Below are 26319 nucleotides of genomic sequence, written 5' to 3'. Positions count from 1 at the left end.
ACCACTCCGCCACCGTGTGTGTGTGTGTGTGTGTGTGTGTGTGTGTAGGCGTTATTCGATAGCCTGGTAATGTGTATAGGCCTACGTACAGTAGGAATATTCATACTGGTTCAAATAATCAATGTTATTGTATTTCCCATCTTTGCTGAGCAAGAGTTTTGTTCGAAAGTTCAGTGATTGAAACAAATAAAAGCCCGGGCTATTGAAGTTTTACGGTAGGCCTAACACTTTCATGCACCTACCCGATGTCAAGTGGACCGGGTTGAACTCACTGCGGGTCTCTCTTCTTATATCCATCTTACCAAGGATATTTTATTACTGTCCTTCTCAACACTCTCTGATCTCACTTAAAGGCTAGCAGCACGAAATCAAGGGATATTTAGAATAGATAAAAATGTGTGATTAATCGCGAATTAACTATGACATTAACGCGGTTAATCGCGATTAAATATTTTATTCACTTGACAGCACTAATTCTAATGTATAGTATACTATTGTTTAATTATAATTTATAGTATACTATTGTGTAATAATAATGTATAGTATACTATTGTTTAATTATAATTAATAGTATACTATTGTTTAATTAAAATGTATAGTTTACTATTGTGTAATTCTAATGTATAGTATGCTATTGTGTAATTCTAATGTATAGTATACTATTGTTTAATTATAATTAATAGTATACTATTGTTTAATTATAATGTATAGTATACTATTGTTTAATTATAATGTATGGTATACTATTGTTTAATTATAATGTATACTATTGTTTAATTATAATGTATAGTATACTATTGTTTAATTATAATGTATGGTATACTATTGTTTAAATATAATGTATACTATTGTTTACCAAATCACTGATGCTGACTGCTGATGTTCTCCCTGCCCGTTCGCCGTCTTGCTCACTGATTGTTAAAGCTGTATTTTGGGCGAAAATGGTGCTAAATTATAGTGATTTCTGGAGCCCTGATGGCAGGTTTCAACAATTACATGCTGCCATAAACATGACCCCCACTAAAGTCTTGACACCAATGGCTCAAAATGAACTGCTGTTGCTTTCCAAGACTAGTTCACTGTGACTTTACACTGGAACAATTGGGTGATGTGTTTTTTCATTGATTCCTTTTTTTGTACTTTAAATGGATCATGTTCACTGGGACGAAGACACGCCTCTAGTTAACTATTCTAATTAAAGGTTGGATGATGGCAGCGTCTGATGCTGCAGGGGTCACTGGATGGGTTTCATAGCACTAGCTTCTAATACTACAACATGAAGCCATTCTAAATACCGTAAAGGTACAAACAGGAATCCAAACAATTCCTTGTCAGGTAAACTTGATGCTGTTGATAGACGTTGCAGTGTGTGTTGTTCACACCTGCTACCTAATCATAACCTGTGAAAGTCACATGACTTCTACTTTGTCGTCATTGTGGGCGAAGCTCACAGGGAATCTGAAGTGAGTCAGGAACAGTTCATCTCCCTCTGCCCTATAACCAACCTGGGTTAGTTGGTTGAGGGTCAGACATCCCTCGAATCAGTCTAGTGTGGCCTGGTTAGTGTGGCCTGGTTAGTGTGGCCTGGTAAGTATGGCCTGGTTAGTGTGGCCTGGTTAGTGTGGCCTGGTTAGTGTGGCCTGGTTAGTATGGCCTGGTTAGTGTGGCCTGGTTAGTGTGGCCTGGTTAGTGTGGCCTGGTTAGTATGGCCTGGTTAGTGTGGCCTGGTTAGTATGGCCTGGTTAGTATGGCCTGGCCTGTCCAGGAGACGCGCTGTTGCCCCGTTACCGTGGTGCCCGCCCTCGGGGATGGCCACACATCGTGCTTCTTATCAACACCGTGACGGATGGTTTGGTCGTAGAGAGAGCGACCAATCAGTCTTCACCGTGGTTACGGCCTCCGGGTTCGGGTGCTGTCTGTGGTTGCTAACGCGTGTGTTCTGGCTTCCTGTGTCCCGTTATCTCTGCCTCATTTGGCGGGAATAAAGGAGCTGTTCATTATATATTTATATATATATATATATATATATATTCAATATATATTACTCCAATGTGTGCTTGTGTGCGTTTTGGACTTGTAGTTATTAGTGTGTGTGTGTGTGTGCGTGTGTGCGTGTGTGCACACATACACATGCGTGCGTGTGTGTGTGTGGGCGCGTGTGTGTGTATGGGCGTGTGTGTGTGTGTTTGTTCGTTCCAGGCAGCTGCTGAAGACAGAACTGGGCTCGTTCTTCACTGAGTACCTTCAGAACCAGCTGATGACCAAAGGCATGGTCATCCTTAGAGACAAGATCCGCTTCTATGAAGGTACACACACACACACACACACACACCACACACACACACACACACATACACCACACACACACACACAGGGTAAGTTGCTGTTTGGTCTTGTAGGGCTCCACACTGAACCGCTGATACTCTGTTGTGGTGGAGTACTTATGAAACGTGTTGCGTTGCTTTGTACTTAATTGGAGCTAACCCTAACCATAACCTCCCTGAGGCTGGGTTAGGGTTAGGGTTAGGGTTAGGGTTAGCTTACCCTAACCCTAACCCTAACCATAACGTCCCTGAGGCTGGGTTAGGGTTAGGGTTAAAGTTAGCTAACCCTAACTCTAACCCTAACCTCCCTGAGGCTGGGTTAGGGTAAGGGTTAGGGTTAGGGTTAGCTAAGGGTTAGTTAACCATAACCCTAACCCAGCCTCAGGAAGGCTAGGGTTAGAGTTAGGGTTAGCTAACTCTAACCCTAACCCAGCTAACCTCCCTGAGGCTGGGTTAGGGTTAGAGTTAGCTAACCCTTAGCTAACTCTAACCCTAACCTCCCTGAGGCTGGAGTGTTTCGGCGCGGGTGTGATGCAGCCCCCTGGTCTGACTGTGAGTCTGTTATGAATCTTTTCAATCTGCTGTTGGCCGGGTGTGTTAGTCGGTCCGTCCTCTCAAACCTGATTCTGCAAAGATTAGCGTTTAGTAAGGCGCACCTCGTGATATGAGTCAGCTTTTATGGACAAATGCGATGTATGCAATATGATATTTGTTTCTTACCCTGCCTTGGATAGAGTAGGGGCCAGGCTGTTTGAGCAGATCAGCGAGGTGTCTGAACCCTACCTGCTCATGCATGCTGTTTAGCGCAACAACACCTTGTGATGTTGCCCTTTGGATATCCTGATGTGCTGCAATAGGTCAGAAACTCCTGGACTCTCTGGCTGAGACCTGGGATTTCTTCTTCTGCGATGTCCTTTCGATGCTGCAGGCCATCTTCTACCCAGTGCAGGTCTGCATGGACCAGTACCTCAGCACCACTACTAACTAACTCTTAATGTTACTCACTACTACACCTCTTAATGTTACTCACTACTACACTTCTTAGTGTTACTCACTACTACACCTCTTAATGTTACTCACTACTACACCTCTTTAATGTTACTCACTACTACACCTCCTAATGTTACTCACTACTACACCTCTTAATGTTACTCACTACTACACCTCTTTAATGTTACTCACTACTATACCTCTCAATGTTACTCACTACTACACCTCTTAATGTTACTCACTACTACACCTCTTTAATGTTACTCACTACTACACCTCTTTAATGTTACTCACTACTACACCTCTTAATGTTACTCACTACTACACCTCTTAATGTTACTCACTACTGCACCTCTTTAATGTTACTCATTACTACACCTCTTAATGTTACTCACTACTACACCTCTTAATGTTACTCACTACTACATCTCTTCAATACTATTACTATATTTTTAATGTGTGTTTATGTGTTTTACTTCTGCATTTGTGGCGTCTGCATTTTGTTTCTTGTATGTGTTTTGATTTTCCTGTGTTGCGTGTGTGTGGTTTGGTTGTGTTTGTGTGTGTGTGCATGTGTGTGTGTCTGTGTGTGTGGGTGTGTATTTGTGTGTGTCCGTGCGTGGTGCGTGCGTGGTGCGTGCGTGGTGCGTGCGTGTGCGTGTGTTGACTGTGTGTGTGTGTGTGTGCAGGGTAAGGAGCCCTCCGTGCGGCAGCTGGCTCTGATCCACTTCAGGAACGTCATCACGCTGAACCTGAAGCTGGACGAGGCGCTGGGCCGGCCCCGTGCCCGAGTGCCCCCCTCCATCACCCAGATGCTGCTCATACTGCAGGTTCAGGCACCACGCACGCACCACGCACGCACCACGCACGCACCACGCACGCACCACGCACCACGCACCACGCACCACGCACGCACCACGCACCACGCACGCACCACGCACGCACCACGCACCACGCACGCACCACGCACGCACCACGCACGCACCACGCACGCACCACGCACGCACCACGCACCACGCACCACGCACGCACCACGCACCACGCACGCATCACGCACGCACCACGCACGCACCACGCACCACGCACGCACCACGCACGCACCACGCACCACGCACCACGCACGCACCACGCACGCACCACGCACCACGCACCACGCACCACGCACCACGCACCACGCACCACGCACCACGCACGCACCACGCACCACGCACCACGCACGCACCACGCACCACGCACCACGCACCACGCACCACGCACCACGCACCACGCACGCACCACGCACGCACCACGCACCACGCACCACGCACGCACCACGCACCACGCACCACGCACGCACCACGCACGCACCACGCACCACGCACCACGCACCACGCACCACGCACCACGCACGCACCACGCACCACGCACGCACCACGCACCACGCACGCACCACGCACCACGCACGCACCACGCACGCACCACGCACGCACCACGCACCACGCACGCACCACGCACGCACCACGCACGCACCACGCACGCACCACGCACGCACCACGCACGCACCACGCACCACGCACGCACCACGCACGCACCACGCACGCACCACGCACGCACCACGCACCACGCACGCACCACGCACGCACCACGCACCACGCACCACGCACGCACCACGCACGCACCACGCACGCACCACGCACGCACCACGCACGCACCACGCACCACGCACGCACCACGCACGCACCACGCACCACGCACGCACCACGCACGCACCACGCACGCACCACGCACCACGCACGCACCACGCACGCACCACGCACCACGCACCACGCACGCACCACGCACCACGCACCACGCACCACGCACGCACCACGCACGCACCACGCACCACGCACCACGCACCACGCACCACGCACGCACCACGCACGCACCACGCACCACGCACCACGCACCACGCACGCACCACGCACCACGCACCACGCACGCACCACGCACCACGCACCACGCACGCACCACGCACGCACCACGCACCACGCACCACGCACCACGCACGCACCACGCACCACGCACGCACCACGCACCACGCACCACGCACGCACCACGCACCACGCACGCACCACGCACCACGCACGCACCACGCACGCACCACGCACCACGCACGCACCACGCACGCACCACGCACGCACCACGCACGCACCACGCACGCACCACGCACCACGCACGCACCACGCACGCACCACGCACGCACCACGCACGCACCACGCACGCACCACGCACCACGCACGCACCACGCACCACGCACCACGCACCACGCACCACGCACGCACCACGCACGCACCACGCACGCACCACGCACCACGCACGCACCACGCACCACGCACCACGCACCACGCACGCACCACGCACCACGCACGCACCACGCACGCACCACGCACGCACCACGCACGCACCACGCACGCACCACGCACCACGCACGCACCACGCACGCACCACGCACGCACCACGCACCACGCACGCACCACGCACGCACCACGCACCACGCACCACGCACGCACCACGCACCACGCACGCACCACGCACCACGCACCACGCACCACGCACACACCACACACCACGCACGCACCACGCACGCACCACGCACCACGCACGCACCACGCACGCACCACGCACCACGCACCACGCACCACGCACGCACCACGCACCACGCACCACGCACACACCACACACCACGCACGCACCACGCACGCACCACGCACCACGCACGCACCACGCACGCACCACGCACGCACCACGCACGCACCACGCACCACGCACGCACCACGCACCACGCACCACGCACCACGCACGCACCACGCACGCACCACGCACGCACCACGCACCACGCACGCACCACGCACGCACCACGCACCACGCACCATGCACCACGCACGCACCACGCACCACGCACGCACCACGCACCACGCACCACGCACCACGCACGCACCACGCCACACCACGCACCACGCACCACGCACCACGCACCACGCACGCACCACGCACCACGCACGCACCACGCACCACGCACCACGCACGCACCACGCACGCACCACGCACCACGCACCACGCACCACGCACCACGCACGCACCACGCACCACGCACGCACCACGCACCACGCACCACGCACCACGCACGCACCACGCACGCACCACGCACCACGCACCACGCACGCACCACGCACCACGCACCACGCACGCACCACGCACGCACCACGCACCACGCACCACGCACGCACCACGCACCACGCACCACGCACGCACCACGCACGCACCACGCACCACGCACCACGCACCACGCACCACGCACGCACCACGCACCACGCACGCACCACGCACCACGCACCACGCACGCACCACGCACCACGCACGCACCACGCACGCACCACGCACGCACCACGCACCACGCACGCACCACGCACGCACCACGCACGCACCACGCACGCACCACGCACGCACCACGCACGCACCACGCACCACGCACGCACCACGCACGCACCACGCACGCACCACGCACGCACCACGCACGCACCACGCACCACGCACGCACCACGCACGCACCACGCACCACGCACCACGCACGCACCACGCACGCACCACGCACGCACCACGCACGCACCACGCACGCACCACGCACCACGCACGCACCACGCACGCACCACGCACCACGCACGCACCACGCACGCACCACGCACGCACCACGCACCACGCACGCACCACGCACGCACCACGCACCACGCACCACGCACGCACCACGCACCACGCACCACGCACCACGCACCACGCACGCACCACGCACCACGCACCACGCACGCACCACGCACCACGCACCACGCACCACGCACGCACCACGCACGCACCACGCACCACGCACCACGCACCACGCACCACGCACGCACCACGCACGCACCACGCACCACGCACCACGCACCACGCACGCACCACGCACCACGCACCACGCACCACGCACCACGCACGCACCACGCACGCACCACGCACCACGCACCACGCACCACGCACGCACCACGCACCACGCACGCACCACGCACCACGCACCACGCACGCACCACGCACCACGCACGCACCACGCACCACGCACGCACCACGCACGCACCACGCACGCACCACGCACCACGCACGCACCACGCACGCACCACGCACGCACCACGCACGCACCACGCACGCACCACGCACGCACCACGCACCACGCACGCACCACGCACGCACCACGCACGCACCACGCACGCACCACGCACGCACCACGCACCACGCACGCACCACGCACCACGCACCACGCACCACGCACCACGCACGCACCACGCACGCACCACGCACGCACCACGCACCACGCACGCACCACGCACCACGCACCACGCACCACGCACGCACCACGCACCACGCACGCACCACGCACGCACCACGCACGCACCACGCACGCACCACGCACCACGCACGCACCACGCACGCACCACGCACGCACCACGCACCACGCACGCACCACGCACGCACCACGCACCACGCACCACGCACGCACCACGCACCACGCACGCACCACGCACCACGCACCACGCACCACGCACACACCACACACCACGCACGCACCACGCACGCACCACGCACCACGCACGCACCACGCACGCACCACGCACCACGCACCACGCACCACGCACGCACCACGCACCACGCACCACGCACACACCACACACCACGCACGCACCACGCACGCACCACGCACCACGCACGCACCACACACGCACCACGCACGCACCACGCACGCACCACGCACCACGCACGCACCACGCACCACGCACCACGCACCACGCACGCACCACGCACCACGCACGCACCACGCACGCACCACGCACCACGCACCATGCACCACGCACGCACCACGCACCACGCACGCACCACGCACCACGCACCACGCACGCACCACGCCACACCACGCACCACGCACCACGCACCACGCACCACGCACGCACCACGCACCACGCACGCACCACGCACCACGCACCACGCACGCACCACGCACGCACCACGCACCACGCACCACGCACCACGCACCACGCACCACGCACGCACCACGCACCACGCACCACGCACGCACCACGCACGCACCACGCACCACGCACCACGCACGCACCACGCACCACGCACGCACCACGCACGCACCACGCACCACGCACCACGCACGCACCACGCACCACGCACCACGCACGCACCACGCACGCACCACGCACCACGCACCACGCACCACGCACCACGCACGCACCACGCACCACGCACGCACCACGCACCACGCACCACGCACGCACCACGCACCACGCACGCACCACGCACGCACCACGCACGCACCACGCACCACGCACGCACCACGCACGCACCACGCACGCACCACGCACGCACCACGCACGCACCACGCACGCACCACGCACGCACCACGCACGCACCACGCACGCACCACGCACCACGCACGCACCACGCACCACGCACCACGCACCACGCACCACGCACGCACCACGCACCACGCACGCACCACGCACCACGCACCACGCACCACGCACCACGCACCACGCACCACGTACGCACCACGCACCACGCACGCACCACGCACCACGCACGCACCACGCACGCACCACGCACGCACCACGCACCACGCACCACGCACGCACCACGCACGCACCACGCACCACGCACGCACCACGCACGCACCACGCACGCACCACGCACGCACCACGCACGCACCACGCACCACGCACCACGCACGCACCACGCACGCACCACGCACCACGCACCACGCACCACGCACGCACCACGCACCACGCACCACGCACCACGCACCACGCACCACGCACGCACCACCCACGCACCACGCACCACGCACCACGCACGCACCACGCACCACGCACCACGCACCACGCACCACGCACCACGCACCACGCACCACGCACGCACCACGCACCACGCACGCACCACGCACGCACCACGCACGCACCACGCACGCACCACGCACCACGCACCACGCACGCACCACGCACCACGCACCACGCACCACGCACCACGCACCACGCACGCACCACCCACGCACCACGCACCACGCACCACGCACCACGCACGCACCACGCACGCACCACGCACCACGCACCACGCACCATGCACCACGCACGCACCACGCACGCACCACGCACCACGCACGCACCACGCACGCACCACGCACCACGCACACACCACGCACGCACCACGCACGCACACACGCACGCACCACGCACGCACGCACACACGCACGCACCACGCACCACGCACGCACGCACCACACACGCACCACGCACGCACCCACGCACGCACCACGCACCACGCACAGTGGGAGTTGTGTATAAAGCAGCAGATGGACAGGATGGACTCACCAGTGACTCAGTGCAGTGTGTGTGTGTGTGTGTGTGTGTGTGTGTGTGTGAGCTCCTCCCCCAGTCCACATGTGCTCATGTGGTTGCGGCTCCCAGTAACCCCCCTCCCTGTGTGTTCATGGTTAATGGTTACTGCCCATTCGTCTGTCTTCATGTGGTTGCGGCCCCAGTGCCCCCGCCCTGAGGAAGAGGCTCATTGAATGCTTTACTTGAGAACATACAAATGGCCTGACGGCGCCCCCTACTGATATACCTGTGTGGTGCGACTTCATAAGGATATCGTTAGCTATAAACTCTCGTATGTGTACCGTCATTTACCATCTTTAAGGTGTTTGCATCTTGGCTGGAGTACAAATTACAAACACTTACAGGTTCATATTTTAATGTTTACTGCCCATTTGTCTGTCTTTCTGTCTGCCTCCCCTTAACCTCTCTGCCTGTCTGTCTGCCCTGTCTCTGTGCCCGTCTGTCTCCCCGTCTGTCTGTCTGCCCTGTCTCTGTGCCCGTCTGTCTGCCTGTTTGTCTGCCCTGTCTCTATGCCTGTCTGTCTGCCTGTCTGTCTGCCCGTCTGTCTTTCTGCCCTGTCTCTGTGCCTGTCTGTCTGCCTGTCTGTTTCCCCTTTCTCTGTGCCCGTCTGTCTGCCTGTTTGTCTGCCTGTCTGTCTGCCCTGTCTCTGTGCCCATCTGTCTGCCCGTCTGTCTGTCAGCCCTGTCTCTGTGCCCGTCTGTCTGCCCTATCTCTGTGCCCGTCTGTCTGCCCTGTCTCTGTGCCTGTCTGTTTGCCTGTCTGTCTGTCTGCCTGTCTGTCTGCCCTGTCTCTGTGCCCGTCTGTCTGCCCTGTCTCTGTGCCTGTCTGTCTGCCCTGTCTCTGTGCCCGTCTGTCTGCCTGTCTGTCTGCCCTATCTCTGTGCCCGTCTGTCTGCCCTGTCTCTGTGCCCGTCTGTCTGTCTGCCCTATCTCTGTGTCCGTCTGTCTGCCTTGTCTCTGTGCCCGTCTGTCTGCCTGTCTGCCCTATCTCTGTGTCCGTCTGTCTGCCTGTCTGTCTGCCCTGTCTCTGTGCCCGTCTGTCTGCCTGCCCTCTCTGTGCCTGTCTGTCTGCCCGTCTGTCTGCCCGTCTGTCTGTCTGCCCTATCTCTGTGTCCGTCTGTCTGCCTGTCTGTCTGCCCTGTCTCTGTGCCCGTCTGTCTGCCTGTCTGTCTGCCTGTCTGTCTGCCCTGTCTCTGTGCCCGTCTGTGTCTGGATCAGGGGGTCCATGAGGCTAGGGGGGTGACAGACTCTTACCTGGGTCTGGAGGCTCTGATCCAGAAGGCCGTCTCTCCCTACCTGGGGACGCACGGCCTGTTCTCCGCCGACCAGGGCAACGCACAGCAGTACTCCTGCTGCATTCTGGGTAAGACCGGGTCTGTGGAGGTTGTTGTTGTTGCTGTTCAATTTGGTGTAGAATCAGAATGCACTTTGTTTATGTGTTAAATCTCTAACTGTCGGTGTGGTGCACTGATTTAAATGTCCCATGACATGCCACCAGGTGTGAGTGGGATTAGCTGTTACAAAATGTTTTAAAAATCGGTCTCTTATGACATCATAAGTGGGCGTGTCCACCTAGATGTGTGACGGATAGATGATAGTTTGCTACGGCCCACTGTGTCAGCTGGTAGACTGATCTATCCAGCGTACGTCTAGGTGGACACGCCCACTTGTGACCGGATTTCAAAACGGCTTGTAAGGGCTAATCGCACTCACACCTGGTGGCATGCCATGGGACCTTTAAATAAATGTTGACTAGAGGGGTATTCTATCAACCAAGCTAAACGCAAAGCCGGCCTTATATTGCTTAGCCTCGCTACTTTCAGTTTGAGTTCCGTTCCATTAACGTGACTTGAGGGATCTCCGCTAAGTAACCATGGCAACGTATCCGACCAAATGAACTGACAGGCTAACTGTCAGGCTTACTTGAGCGATGTTTCAGAGAAGTACTGCTGTCGGACACAAGTGACGGTCAGCACAACAAGTCAGAAGGTTCCGCCAAGCTTAGTCCTCACGAGTTTGTCAAGTGAAAGACCGCAATCGGTCAAATGTACATATATGAAGTTAAAGCAACATATATTTTCGTCTAAGATTTTATCTAAAATTAAATGATTGCACACAAAATAATTAAATGAATTGCATTGTTACCTTGGTTTTTTCCTCAACACATTTTTATACAAATCGATGTATTCTACCGTAATCGGGAACCCTCAGTTGGTTGAGTTTGCGTCCTGAGTACGTCATTGAATTCTTGGCATTGGCTTATTTTTGGCCGAAAATAGGCCTAAGAAATGTTTTTTTATATAATAAATATGTCTCATAACAATTTCCCCATAACCCAAATACAACTTGCAAAAACCCCTGGTAAAGTCAATGTTAATATTAATGTTAATATTAATATTAATGAGGTCTTTCACTGATAGAAGACACTGCTGCATGGGTAATTGTCAGCCACTGAAATTCCATTCAGGTGAGTTTATTAATATTTGAATTTAATGTAGGAATTTTTTGGTAGGATGGGTCTTCAAAGAGGACGAGGGTATATAAGCAGCACCACTTATGTCCCTGTTAGAGCAAACAAACATCTGCAAGAATGGCATGGCCCTTTATAGACGAAGAGCCGGTTGATATGGGTGCTCAGGTGTTAAAGAAGGCATCCGAGACCACCTCTGTTGAGATAAATACTATTGTTAGTCAATTTAGAATATCTTTTTCTTGCTGCATTTACTAGGCCTATCTCTTCAAAGAAATGGAAAATAAATTGCGTGAAAAGTTCTTTGGTTTCTCCAGTAATCCTTCCTAAATGACTAATTGCGTGGGGATGGAACCCCGGCGACCGGGTGCAAATCCGATACATTACCTCGAGAATATCTCCCAATGGTTACAAAACCATTGTCAATATTCAATTAAAATATGTAACGCTCACCCTACTTACGCATTGAACAGATCGGCGATTTTTTTGCCAGGCGGCCTCCCTTTTTTTAGTAATGGTTACTGTGTTCCCTTTCTGAGTTATTATATGCTTGTACTCCTCATAGACCTCCACAAGCAGCTTCAGTTAGCCGCTGGAAAAGATCCCGCTCGGTCCTTTTCGAACATTTAATCCATGAATCGACATTCACGGTTCTGGGCTGGTTACATCTTGTGAGCGCGCGTAATCCAAGATAACGTTAGCCTGGTTTGAACTAACCTGGGCAAGGCGCGGCTGAACTGGGTTGATGGAATGACTTTAGTCTCAAGTGGAAGTTGGCGATAATTCTAACTGGGCTTAATCAACTAAGCGCCGCCATAGTTGGCGACTTTGATGAAATACCCCCCCCCCCCGTGGATTCCTTCGCTCTGCCTCGCCGTTTATTTACGAACAGTTGGACAGATTTAGAATCTTTTTGTAGTTTCTTAAATTTGGATAAAAGCATTGTCTTCTGCATATGGAGGTCAATGACATGTCCCTCCCTCCCCCCTTCCTCCCTCTCTCCCCCCCCCCCCCTCGCTCCCCTCCCTCCCCCCTCCCTCTCCTCCCCTCCCTCTCTCTCCCCCTCCCCTCCCTCCCTCCCCCCTCCCTCCCTCCTCCCTCTCTCTCCCCCTCCCCCCAGATAAGCACATAAGGCGTCGTATGCCCGGTGGCCCCCCCGGGGCCAAGAGCCCGGTGGTTCGCTCCCAGAGCTACAACGTGCCGCTGCTGCCCCCCGTGGTGGAGCAGGACGTGGACCCCCCCGCTGGCCCCGCCGCTGTCCGCCGCCACTCCGTCTGTGAGATGACTTCCTGCTTGGAGGAATGCAGCGCCCCGCCCGAACCCACGGGCAATGCCACTGGCAGTAGAACCAGCAACCAAACCAGCAAGTGTGCCTCATACGACGAGCTGCCTGCCCCAGCGCACGGACGGCCAGGTAGACCCCAGACGTACGGACGAGACCGCCGCGTTACGGCTCCATCATAACGAGACCGCCGCGTTACGGCTTAATAACGAGACCGCCGCGTTACGGCGCCATCATAACGAGACCGCCGCGTTACGGCTCCATCATAACGAGACCGCCGCGTTACGGCGCCATCATAACGAGACCGCCGCGTTACGGCTCCATCATAACGAGACCGCCGCGTTACGGCCAGTGTTGTGCCTGAACGCGTTCACTGAACGAAAGTTCATAACTCGTTCATATTTTGGGTGAACGTTCATATAACGCTAACTGAACGTACTGTATTACTGCCTGATGAACGTTACTGTGAACTCGTTCATTCTGGTGTCTGCTCACTCGGTTTAACTTCGTTCGATATGGGGGGGTTATTTGTTAATCAACACGGTGGATGCGCGAGCAGATCGCCGTGTTGTTTGACCGGTTGCCATGGTAATCTCCGTGCGGTTCATTTGCAGTTGAGGTGTTGCCAGCTTACTGTTACATTAAACTGTAATCAGAAAAGGTGGTTATATGCTACAGACCCTATAGTATCTGTCATATAAAGGCTGGGACGAATTTCAAATTATAAATATGTACAATTTATTTTGAAAGTATAGACCAGCGCGATTCCCATTGAAACGAATGGCGCGGTGATTATTCCTCAAAACGAGAGCTGTTAAATTGTGGAAAATGAATTAAACTGTAATCAGACAATGCGGTTATATGCTATAGACCCTAGAGTATTTGTGGTATAAAGGCTCAGACGAATTTCGAATTATAAATATGTACAATCCATAACGTTAGCTCTCTGGCTCATAGCTCAGCGGAGTAGAATACCTCCTAGAATCATTGCTTGTTGGCCGGAAACGGAAAGGGGGGCTGTTCACGTTTGGTTGTAGTCTTTTCGCTTGGTTCTCCGTCTCATCAGTAGGGCTAGAACCGAGCGAAAAGACTACAATCAAACGTGAACACCCCCCCTTTCCGTTTCCGCCAACGAGCAATGAGTCTTCCAACAGAAATCAATGGGATTTACAAAATGCGCTTAATGTGCAATAAAACACGATAGAAACTGTATTTCGCAACGATACTTGATTCAACCACTCTATATCATCCTAGACAAACCACAAAGGGGGCTCAATGTTCAAAATACCGGAAGAACGAAAAGCTCACAGCAACATATTGAAAAAAAGAACTATGAACTAGTTCATTTTTTGGAACTGTGAACTTAGTTAAAAATTTTGAATTATGAACGTTTAACTGAACTAGTTCATTTTAAAATTTGTGAACTGAACTTTGAACTAGTTCACGAAGAAAGTGAACTTTCCCAACACTGGTTACGGCTCCATCATAACGAGACCGCCGCGTTACAGCTCCATCATAACGAGACCGCCGCGTTACGGCTCCATAACGAGACCGCCGCGTTACGGCTCCATAACGAGACCGCCGCGTTACGGCTCCATCATAACGAGACCGCCGCGTTACGGCTCCATAACGAGACCGCCGCGTTACGGCTCCATCATAACGAGACCGCCGCGTTACGGCTCCATAACGAGACCGCCGCGTTACGGCTCCATAACGAGACCGCCGCGTTACGGCTCCATCATAACGAGACCGCCGCGTTACGGCTCCATAACGAGACCGCCGCGTTACGGCTCCATAACGAGACCGCCGCGTTACGGCTCCATCATAACGAGACCGCCGCGTTACGGCTCCATCATAACGAGACCGCCGCGTTATGGCTCCACAACGAGACCGCCGCGTTACGGCTTCATAACGACACCGCCGCGTTACGGCTCCATCATAACGAAGCCGCCGCGTTACGGCTCCATCATAACGAGACTGCCGCGTTACGGCTCCATAATGAGACCGCCGCGTTACGGCTCCATCATAACGAAGCCGCCGCGTTACGGCTCTATCATAACAAGACCGCCGCGTTACGGCTCCATAACTAGACCGCCGCGTTACGGCTCCATAACGAGACCGCCGCGTTACGGCTCCATCATCCGGTCACGTTCCTAACTCAATGTGGGAACACGGTTGTCAGGCATTTCTCTGAATCATTTAGTTGCGGGAATCCTGAGTGTACGATTATTGAACTCTTCTTTAATTACAGGGTTCACTGCAGTTGTATTGATTCCTAACTTAACGATCATAATGATGGGAGGAGTAATCAAACGGTCATCGATATCCTGTAGAGATGCAATGAGGAATGCTGAATGCTGCTGTCAAATTCAGCATTCTCCATCAACAAATCGTCAGGGATCCCTGCAGCAGGAGACGTCCCCTAAACCACATCTGCTTTCAGGTTCCCTGTCATTGGGCGGGAGCTTGGGGAGGCGGAGCTCCGAAGCAACCCACGGGGACGACCTCCAGGGCCCCGCCCCCTCCCCCTGCCAGACAGGCTCCTCCCTGGGCTCCTCCTCCTCCTCCTTCTCCTCCTCCTCCTGCTGCAGGGTGCGACTCCCCCCCACCCCCCCCCTCGGCTCAGAGTCGGAGGGGGGGGGGATCTTCCTGGACTTCTCCGCCCGCCGACGCTCCACCTACAGCAGAGACAGCGGCAGCCAGGGTGTGGTGTGACACACACACACACACACACACACACACACACACACACACACAATCACACACACAGACAGACACAAAGAGACACACACACACATACACACACAGACAGACACACAGGGGCACACACACACACACACAGACAAACACAGGCACACACACACACACACAGACAAACACAGGCACACACACACACACACACACACAGGCACACACACATACACACACAGACACACAGGCACACATTCACACACAGACATACACACACACACACACACACACACACACACACACAGAGACAGACACACAGACACAGACACGCACATAGACACACACACAAGAGGGCACAGACACACACAGATACGCACAGGAACACAGACACACACAGGAACACACAGGCACACACAGGAACACACACACACAACACACACACACACACACACACACACACACACACACACACACACACACACACACACACACACACACAAGCTCAGGATTATTTGGAGGGATGGGGCAAATAATTTTTGCTCTATAATGTGACGTTATTAACGGTAACTCATCACCTTAAGTTTCATTTTGTGGTCTCCACCACTAGAGGGCAGCAAGCTTCCTTCCTGTATTTCGACATGTAGCCGACATAAAGATTAGTGCCAGAGACTAAACCAGGTCTATAATGTACTATAGTCTATTCTACTGTTATATAATGGTAAACCAGGTCTATAATGTACTATAGTTTATTGTACTGTTATATAATATATAGTGGTAAACCAGGTCTATAATGTACTATAGTCTATTCTACTGATATATAATATATAATTTACTATTGTCTATTCTACTGTTATATAATATATAATGTACTATAGTCTATTCTATTTTATAATATATAATGTATTATAGTCTATTCTACTGATATATAATGTACTATAGTGTATTCTGTTATATAATATATAATGGTAAACCAGGTCTATAATATACTAAAGTCTATTCTACTGTAATATAATATATAATTTACTATAGTCTATTCTACTGTTATATAATATATAATGTACTATAGTCTATTCTACTGTTTTATAATATATAATGGCATCAAGATGTTTTTATAGGACGATGTATATCCCGCTGATGGGCACATTAGGGAAAACAGAATATTATGTGATGTATTTGCACTATTATTTAGCAAGATTAATCATTGTCCGTCATGAAGCATTAATCTTGGTGGGGGTCTTTATATTAACATGTCAATCTTTATATGATATATATGGGAGAAGGGGGATAATTAACTCAAGTATTTTGTCCCTATTTTTGGCTTCAAGGGATGCTTATAAAAGCAAAGGGACAAAATGGCCTATTATGTCTTTGCCATGCTCACAATTTTGTAATATATTGATAGATTTATTGAACATATTTTTTAATCCAAAAATAGAAATAAAGAATTAGATTGAAAGACCTGTTTGAAGTGTTTTATATTGCCAGTGAAAACCGATAGAAAAGGCCTTGCACTAACCTCTTATGAATGTGACCTAACCCTACTCTGTTAAAGTCACTTATTAACAGCAGACAGAAGTCTGCAGACACTGCCGCCTTGTCTGCAGACTTCAAGCCAATTTTAATACCGTTATTTAAGTTTTTTAACCAAACTTTGTATCTCTATATTCTTTCTGCTGCTGTAAAAAAGCTATTAAAGTGTTATCGCAGTGTGGAAGGTGAACAACCAAAAATGGCATCCACACACGTTCAGCATATTTTACTCTGAAACCAACAGGTTGCATGTAGCAGCACGGTACAACATTGAGATCCAGTGTGTCTACATTCAACTTTTACGAAATTTGAAACAGATTTTTCTGTATCACAAACAGAGCCACCATACGAGACCACAGTTAACCAGCGAGACAGCAAAACTTAGTGTGTTTCCTCATTCACATGAAACCAGATATCCGGCTTAACTGTTTTTTTTTAAAAACCCACATCATGAAAACATTCTGATACACTTCCTCCTTGACCTACATACAAATCAGCAGGAAGAGATCATTTGGCTTTCAACTGAACAAAACCAACCTTTCATTCAAGGTTAAGAAAAATGAATTATCTCTCTACATCTCTCTCGTATCATTTTCGTCAGGTCAATATTTATATACTTCCTTGGGCCGAACAAACCACCTGCTCTCTCAATCTTGATTGCGTGATTCAGAGATTGTCCCAGGGCCAAGAACATGAAAAATAATCAACATTTAAAGAACTAATTTTGACTTCTAAAGGATGAAGCTGTTTTCAGATGCCCTAAACGCAGGTGACGGCAGTAGTGTGACTGATTCAAAATGACCAATGGAACGTTTTTGCTTCCTTGGCTCGGCTCTCAGTCAAAGGCGTCTCCTTCCCTGGAGGGCAGGGTCCTGGATCCCCAGGGTGCAGGGTCCTGGATCCCCAGGGTGCAGGGTCCTGGATCACCAGGGTGCAGGGTCCTCCTCCAGGGTGCAGGGTCCTCCTCCAGGGTGCAGGGTTCTACTCCAGAGTCCTGGACTCCCCGTGCTGCAGGGTGAAGAAGCAGCCCGGCTGCAGGCCCTTCCTCTCCAGGGCCTCGCGGAGACGCATCGGGGGCTCCAGGTAGGGCTGGAGAGAGGGGTTAGAGAGAGGGGAGACAGGGAGGAGATAGAGAGGAGACGAGGAGGAGGAGGAGAGAGAGGAGACGAGGAGGAGGAGAGAGAGGAGGAGGAGGAGGAGGAGAGAGGAGACGAGGAGGAGATAGAGAGGCAAGGAGGAGGGGAGAGAGGAGACGAGGAGGAGGAGGAGAGAGAGGAGACGAGGAGGAGATAGAGAGGAGACGAGGAGGAGAGAGAGGAGACGGAGACGAGGAGGAGATAGAGAGGAGACGAGGAGGAGAGAGAGGAGACGGAGAGGAGACGAGGAGGAGGAGGAGAGAGAGGAGACGAGGAGGAGAGAGAGAGGAGACGAGGAGGAGAGAGGAGAGAGAGGAGACGAGGAGGAGAGAGAGGAGACGAGGAGGAGGAGGAGAGAGAGGAGACGAGGAGGAGATAGAGAGGCAAGGAGGAGGAGAGAGAGGAGACAAGGAGGAGGAGGAGAGGAGACGAGGAGGAGATAGAGGCGAGGAGGAGACGAGGAGAAGGAGAGAGAGGAGAGGAGGAGGAGGAGAGAGAGGAGACGAGGAGGAGGAGGAGGAGAGAGAGGAGACGAGGAGATAGAGAGGAGACGAGGAGGAGATAGAGGAGACGAGGAGGAGGAGAGAGGAGACGAGGAGGGGATAGAGGAGACGAGGAGGAGGAGGAGAGAGAGGAGACGAAGAGGAGATAGAGAGGAGACGAGGAGGAGATAGAGAGGAGACGAGGAGGAGGAGAGAGGAGACGAGGAGGGGATAGAGGAGACAAGGAGGAGGAGGAGAGAGAGGAGACGAGGAGGAGGAGAGAGAGGAGACAAGGAGGAGGAGAGAGAGGAGACGAGGAGGAGGAGGAGGAGAGAGAGGAGACAAGGAGGAGATAGAGGGGAGACGAGGAGGAGGAGATGGGGAGAGACAAGGAGGAGATAGAGAGAACAAGGAGGAGGAGATAGGGTTACGTCAAAAGGCTGAGGAGGTATGAGCCTTTAAAGTATCAGTTAATTGCTGTAGCGACCCCTATGGTCCTTTGACTCCACCAATCAGGCTCCACTTGATGATTGGGTTAAGTGGAGGCCTACCTCGTACCAGGGCCAAGGTTCCCCGGTGGAGGCCTACCTCGTACCAGGGCCAAGGTTCCCCGGTGGAGGCCTACCTTGTGCGCCAGGGCCAAGGTTCCCCGGTGGAGGCCTACCTCGTACCAGGGCCAAGGTTCCCCGGTGGAGACCTACCTCGTACCAGGGCCAAGGTTCCCCGGTGGAGGCCTACCTCGTGCGCCAGGGTGAAGGTTCCCCGGTGGAGACCTACCTCGTACCAGGGCCAAGGTTCCCCGGTGGAGGCCTACCTCGTACCAGGGCCAAGGTTCCCCGGTGGAGGCCTACCTCGTGCGCCAGGGCCAAGGTTCCCCGGTGGAGGTCTACCTCGTGCGCCAGGGTGAAGGTTCCCCGGTGGAGGCCTACCTCGTGCGCCAGGGTGAAGGTTCCCCGGTGGAGACCTACCTCGTGCGCCAGGGTGAAGGTTCCCCGGTGGAGACCTACCTCGTGCGCCAGTGCGAAGGTTCCCCAGTGGACGGCCACAGAGTGTTTTGCCCGGACGTCCTCGTGGATCTGCACCGCTTCTTCTGGGTCCACATGCTGTCCCAGCATCACATCTCTACACAAACGCACACACACACATACACAAACAGACACACACACATTTAATATGTGTATATGTCACACATACAGAAGATCGCTTTGTTTATCGCCAAATGAAGCAGAAGTAACAACACGCTGACTAGGGTTAGAAATAACGGAAAGGAAGTGAGCCCCCAGGCCACAGCCCCCCGCCGGGGGGGCCGACATGTGAGCAGAGCTTGAGCGGAAACACACACAGTGTTTACCGTAACTGACTGTGTGTGTGTGTGTGTGTGTGTGTGTCTCTGGCTGTCTGTCTGCGTGCGTACTGCGTGCGTGCGTACCTGGGCAGGTAAGCGCCGATGGGGATGGCGGCGAGGTCGAAGGGTCCGTAGCGGCGTCCGATCTCGGCGAAGGAGGAGCAGTACCCGGTGTCGCCGGCGAAGAAGAATCGGTGTTGGGGGCCAAGGATGGACCAGCTGCCCCACAAGGCCTGGAGGGGGGGGCGTTAACACACATCTACCCTTTGCTACCCCGCCGACCTCGGCTCGAGTCTGATGGACTCCAGCCGATAGACGGAAAGGAATGAGGCGGAACCAAACAGCCCTTCCCGACCAATCGTCTCCCAGACTTCAGTGACCCCCCCGTGGTCGGACTGCGATAGGACAGCCCCTCTCGTCTAAAACAGGGCGTTTGGGGAAGGTAAATTAGAAGGCCTGCCTACCCTAACCCTAACCCTCCACCACCCACCTGGTTTGTGTCCAGCGCCGTGCGCTTGGACCAGTGCTGTGCAGGGGTGCAGACGAAGGTGGTGTCAGGGTGCCCTGGGACACAGTTCTCCTCCCACCAGTCCAGCTCCATCACATTCTGGCATCCCGCCTTCCCCAACCAGTCCGCCAGGCCCAGTGGCACAAACCTGTTGGAGCCGGTTCCCAGTTTGGTTGTATTTGGAAGTATACTAGGGTTAGTAGTACACTGACTATCACTATCTGCACCTTAAATATAATTGAGTATAAGTAAGTGCACATTCATTATTTTTATTTGCTTCATGGTTTTGGTCCGTACAATGTCCTAGCCCATGTGATCCATGTGTCCTGTCTGTCTGTCTGTCTGTCTAATTCCCCAGCCACCTAGACCTCGGTCACTCCCCGCTACGCACCAGCGGAGGTCTGCTCCGAAGCGTGCGTTGAGGTCGCCCACCGTCCCCTGGTCCAGGTGGTCGTAGTGGTTGTGGCTGATCACCACGGCGTCTATGGGGGGCAGCTGTGACAGAGAGAGAAGCTCATGTCCTACAGCCTGGAGAGGCTCAACTACAGGGCATTCAAAGGCACGCATGTCATTTAGACCTGCAAGTTACATAGTATAGAGGATATCTGCAATGTATACTGGGTTTGGTTTTATTATACTATTCACTTACTATACAAAAAGATATTTCTTAAATTTATGTATACTTTTGTTGATGAATATGAGTATATATTTTTGTTGTTGATGAATAAGAGTATATACTTCAGTTGTGGATGAATGTGAATATATACTTTAGTTGTTGATGAATATATGCTTTTATTGTTAATGAATATGAGTATATACTGTATTTGTTGATGAATATGAGGTTATACTTTAGTTGTTGATGAATATGAGGTTATACTTTAGTTGTTGATGAATATATAATTTAGTTGTGGATGAATATGAGTCTATACACTTTAGTTGTGGATGAATATATACTTTATTTGTTGATGAATGTGAGTATATACTTTAGTTGTGGGTGAATATATACTTTAGTTGCTGATGAATATGAGTATATACTGTAGTTGTTCATGAATATGAGTATATACTTTAGTTGTTGATGAATGTGAGTATATACTTATGTTGTTGATGAATATATACTTTAGTTGCTGATGAATGCGAGTATATACTACCTCGTACCAGGGCCTTTACTTTAGTTGTTGATGAATATGAATATATACTTTAGTTTTTGATGATATGAATATATACTTTAGTTGTGGATGAATGCGAGTATATACTTTAGTTGTGGATGAATATATACTTTAGTTATTGATGAATGTGAGTATATACTTATGTTGTTGATGAATACATACTTTAGTTGCTGATGAATATGAGTATATACTGTAATTGTTGATGAATATGAGGTTATACGTCAGTTGTTGATGAATATATACTGTAGTTGTGGATGAATATGTACTGTATTTGTTGATGAATATGAGGTTATACGTCAGTTGTTGATGAATATATACTTTAGTTTTGGATGAATATATACTTTAGTTTTGGATGAATATATACTTTAGTTGTTGATGAATATGAGTATATACTGTAGTTGTGGATGGATATATACTTTAGTTGTGGATGAATATGAGTATATACTTTAGTTGTTGATGAAAATGAGTATATACTGTATTTGTTGATGAATATGAGGTTATACTTTAGTTGTTGATGAATATATACTTTAGTTGTGGGTGAATATGAGTATATACACCTTAGTTGTGGATGAATATATACTTTAGTTGTGGATGAATATGAGTATATACACTTTAGTTGTGGATGAATATATACTTTAGTTGTTGATGAATGTGAGTATATACTTTAGTTGTGGATGAATATATACTTTAGTTGTGGATGAATGTGAGTATATACTTTAGTTGTTGATGAATATATACTTTAGTTGTGGATGAATGTGAGTATATACTTAAGTTGTTGATGAATATTTACTTTAGTTGTGGATGAATATGAGTATATACTGTAGTTGTTGATGAGTATATACTGTAGTTGTGGATGAATATGAGTATATACTGTATTTATTGATGAATATGAGGTTATACTTTAGTTGTTGATGAATATATACTTTAGTATGTATTTACTCTTGATTTGTAAATACTAAATAAAAAGATCTGGGCCTATCATTGGGTCTATTTTTGCCCTCAATGACTGAAGCTATTGGTTGTAATTTGGCTATGTTTATTTTCAGATATAATTGTTTTAAGAAAAATAAAGAAACAATACCAAAAGGGATCCCATTTAAAATGCATCATGCTCTGAATCATTCACTAACATCCTTTCCACAATATTAAACAGAACGGTCAGAGTAACAAACAATTAAAAGAACAAGAACATTATTTCACAACTATTTACGTAGGCTGTAAGCCTAACATTGTTTGAGTCTAATGCGGATGTTAATGGATGTTTCAGAACGTTGGTCATGGTGTTAAGCCAATTAAGATTGAGGGACTTCATTTATAGATCAAGTCAACCCTCCTCGCAGGCTCAGCAGCCCGGCCGTGGGCTCAGCAGCCCGGCCGTGGGCTCAGCAGCCCGGCCGTGGGCTCAGCAGCCCGGCCGCGGGCTCAGCAGCCCGGCCGCGGGCTCAGCAGCCCGGCCGCGGGCTCAGCAGCCCGGCCGCGGGCTCAGCAGCCCGGCCGCGGGCTCAGCAGCCCGGCCGCGGGCTCAGCAGCCCGTCCGCGGGCTCAGCAGCCCGGCCGTGGGCTCCTTAGGCCGGCCGTGGGCTCAGCAGCCCGGCCGTGGGCTCAGCAGCCCGGCCGCGGGCTCAGCAGCCCGGCCGCGGGCTCAGCAGCCCGGCCGCGGGCTCAGCAGCCCGGCCGTGGGCTCCTTAGGCCGGCCGTGGGCTCAGCAGCCCGGCCGTGGGCTCAGCAGCCCGGCCGTGGGCTCAGCAGCCCGGCCGTGGGCTCAGCAGCCCGGCCGTGGGCTCAGCAGCCCGGCCGCGGGCTCCTTAGGCCGGCCGCGGGCTCCTTAGGCCGGCCGCGGGCTGCTGAAACGTCAATATAAGCGAACAGTACTGCAGTGAACAGTAGCGCAACGAACAGTAGCGCTCCGCTCGGTGGAAACGAGGCATTCGACTGAGCGGGTTCGTTGGTTCTCATAACAAAGACTTGAGGGGATAACCCCTCCCTCCAGGCTGCTCCACAGCCAGGGCTCCTGCCTATTGGTTCATAGCGCAGCCAGGGCTCCTGCTTATTGGTTCATAGCGCAGCCAGGGCTCCTGCTTATTGGTTCATAGCGCAGCCAGGGCTCCTCTTATTGGTTCATAGCGGACCAGGGCTTCAGCCTATTTGTGAATAGACGTAGGCGGGATCCTGATCCCGTATCTAGTCACACCCACCCAGAGGAGGACTTTCCTCCTCTCTCCCATTGAACCCCACGTTATTCACCGGCCGCCAACACACTGGCCGAAACAAACCTAACATATACAAAGGCATTAAAGTAGTCCTATTAAAGGGGATCAATTCATAACAGTAGTCTGGGCAATCTACATTTTTTATTCTCAACAATGTTAAGGAGCATCTTCCTCCCTCTCCTCACTGGAGAAGCCTCCACTGGTGAGTATAAATTGTAGTTGTTGATGAATATATACTGTAGTTGTGGATGAATATGAGTATAAACTGTAGTTGTGGATGAGTATATACTGTAGTTGTGGATGAATATGAGTATATACTGTAGTTGTGGATGAATATATACTGTAGTTGTGGATGAGTATAAACTGTAGTTGTGGATGAATATGAGTATATACTGTAGTTGTGGATGGATATATACTGTAGTTGTGGATGGATATATACTGTAGTTAGGGTTAGGGTTAGGGTTACCCTAACCCTAACCCTATATACTGTAGTTGTTGTTGTACTGAACCTGTTCCACCGTGCAGGGGGGGCCCCGGTACCTCTTGGGCCCCACAAACTGGACTGGCGAGGCCCGCAGGCTGAAGACAGGGTCCGTCAGGACGCTCAGGCCGTCAAGCTCCACCAGCGTCGTGGCGTGACCCAGCCAGGTGACTCTGAGGCCGCCCCCTGGGTCGCCATGGGAACGGGCGCCACTGTCCGCAGCCCCTCCCAGCACGAAGTACGGGTCCAGCACCGGGAGCTTATCTTCTAGGACCTAGAGAGAGAGAGAGAGAGAGAGAGAGAGAGAGACAGAGACAGAGAGAGAGAGAGAGAGAGAGAGAGAGAGAGACAGAGACAGAGACAGAGACAGAGAGAGAGAGAGAGAGAGAGAGAGAGAGAGAGACAGAGACAGACAGAGACAGAGACAGAGAGAGAGAGAGAGAGAGAGAGAGAGAGAGAGACAGAGACAGAGACAGAGAGAGACAGAGAGAGAGAGAGAGAGACAGAGACAGACAGAGACAGAGAGAGAGAGAGAGAGAGAGAGAGAGACAGAGACAGAGAGAGAGAGAGAGAGAGAGAGACAGAGACAGAGAGAGGGAGAGACAGACAGAGACAGAGAGAGAGAGATAGAGAGAGAGAGACAGAGACAGAGACAGAGAGAGAGCGAGAGAGACAGAGAGACAGAGAGAGAGAGAGAGACAGAGACAGAGACAGAGAGACAGGGAGACAGAGAGACAGAGAGACAGGGAGACAGAGAGAGAGACAGACAGACAGAGAGAGAGACAGAGAGAGAGAGACAGCGAGAGAGAGAGAGAGAGAGAGAGAGAGAGAGAGACAGAGACAGAGAGAGACAGAGACAGAGAGAGGGAGAGAGAGACAGAGAGAGACAGAGACAGAGAGAGAGAGATAGAGAGAGAGAGACAGAGACAGAGAGAGAGCGAGAGAGACAGAGAGACAGAGACAGAGAGACCGAGAGAGAGCGAGAGACAGAGACAGAGACAGAGAGACAGGGAGACAGAGACAGACAAAAAATCTAAATCGGTCGAAGGTCGAAGGGTCCGTAGCGGCGTCCGATCTCGGCGAAGGAGGGGCAGTAGCCGGTGTCGCCGGCGAAGAAGAATCGGTGTTGGGGGCCAAGGATGAGTAACCATACTGTGTTATTGACATCTTTTCGTTCTGTGTTATATGGACACTGTCTCTTTAAGATCACCTGACTTGTGCATTGATATGCCGGTCAGCGCGATGTTTGAATTTCAAAAATGTTA

At 52.7% G+C, this 26319-nt stretch overlaps 3 protein-coding genes across 11 annotated transcripts in view; 2 read left to right on the top strand and 1 right to left on the bottom strand.

Annotated features, from left to right (window-relative positions):
• Positions 1–16373, top strand: part of LOC307074618 (proline-rich protein 5-like) — a 28470-nt gene extending 12097 nt beyond the window's left edge. For all 3 annotated transcript variants that reach the window (XM_079734846.1, XM_079734847.1, XM_079734845.1), the window contains 6 exons: positions 2200–2306; positions 3182–3273; positions 4004–4144; positions 10972–11116; positions 13344–13637; positions 15949–16373. In XM_079734846.1, the coding sequence (XP_079590972.1) occupies positions 2200–2306; positions 3182–3273; positions 4004–4144; positions 10972–11116; positions 13344–13637; positions 15949–16220 (1051 nt within the window). In that variant the 3' untranslated portion in view covers positions 16221–16373. The remainder of the gene's footprint in view (positions 1–2199; positions 2307–3181; positions 3274–4003; positions 4145–10971; positions 11117–13343; positions 13638–15948) is intronic.
• Positions 16374–16738: 365 nt separating this feature from the next.
• napepld (N-acyl phosphatidylethanolamine phospholipase D) overlaps positions 16739–26319 on the bottom strand; it is a 28028-nt gene continuing 18447 nt past the window's right edge. For 4 of the 5 annotated variants that reach the window (XM_079734851.1, XM_079734853.1, XM_079734849.1 and 1 more), the window contains 6 exons: positions 25083–25328; positions 21589–21692; positions 21180–21345; positions 20774–20922; positions 20352–20466; positions 16739–18815 (listed from right to left, as the gene is read on the bottom strand). In XM_079734851.1, coding sequence (XP_079590977.1) covers positions 18708–18815; positions 20352–20466; positions 20774–20922; positions 21180–21345; positions 21589–21692; positions 25083–25328 — 888 coding nt within the window. In that variant the 3' untranslated portion in view covers positions 16739–18707. The remainder of the gene's footprint in view (positions 18816–20351; positions 20467–20773; positions 20923–21179; positions 21346–21588; positions 21693–25082; positions 25329–26319) is intronic. The other variant, XM_079734850.1, reaches the window with a different exon arrangement.
• LOC307074622 (uncharacterized protein) lies at positions 21712–25074 on the top strand. 3 transcript variants are annotated; one of them, XM_079734858.1, is made up of 2 exons: positions 21712–22067; positions 22802–25074. In XM_079734858.1, the coding sequence occupies exon 2, from the start codon at positions 23641–23643 to the stop codon at positions 24190–24192; it is 552 nt and encodes a 183-aa protein (XP_079590984.1). In that variant the 5' UTR covers positions 21712–22067; positions 22802–23640; the 3' UTR covers positions 24193–25074. The 3 variants fall into 3 exon arrangements, with proteins under 3 accessions (XP_079590984.1, XP_079590983.1, XP_079590982.1); XM_079734857.1 differs by having other exon boundaries at positions 22427–25074; XM_079734856.1 differs by having other exon boundaries at positions 22226–25074.

This window comes from Pollachius pollachius (assembly GCF_949987615.1).
Source record: "Pollachius pollachius genome assembly, chromosome: 4".
Taxonomy (NCBI): domain Eukaryota; kingdom Metazoa; phylum Chordata; class Actinopteri; order Gadiformes; family Gadidae; genus Pollachius; species Pollachius pollachius.
Note: the sequence above shows the minus strand (reverse complement) of the source record. Positions and strands in the feature narration are given on the sequence as shown.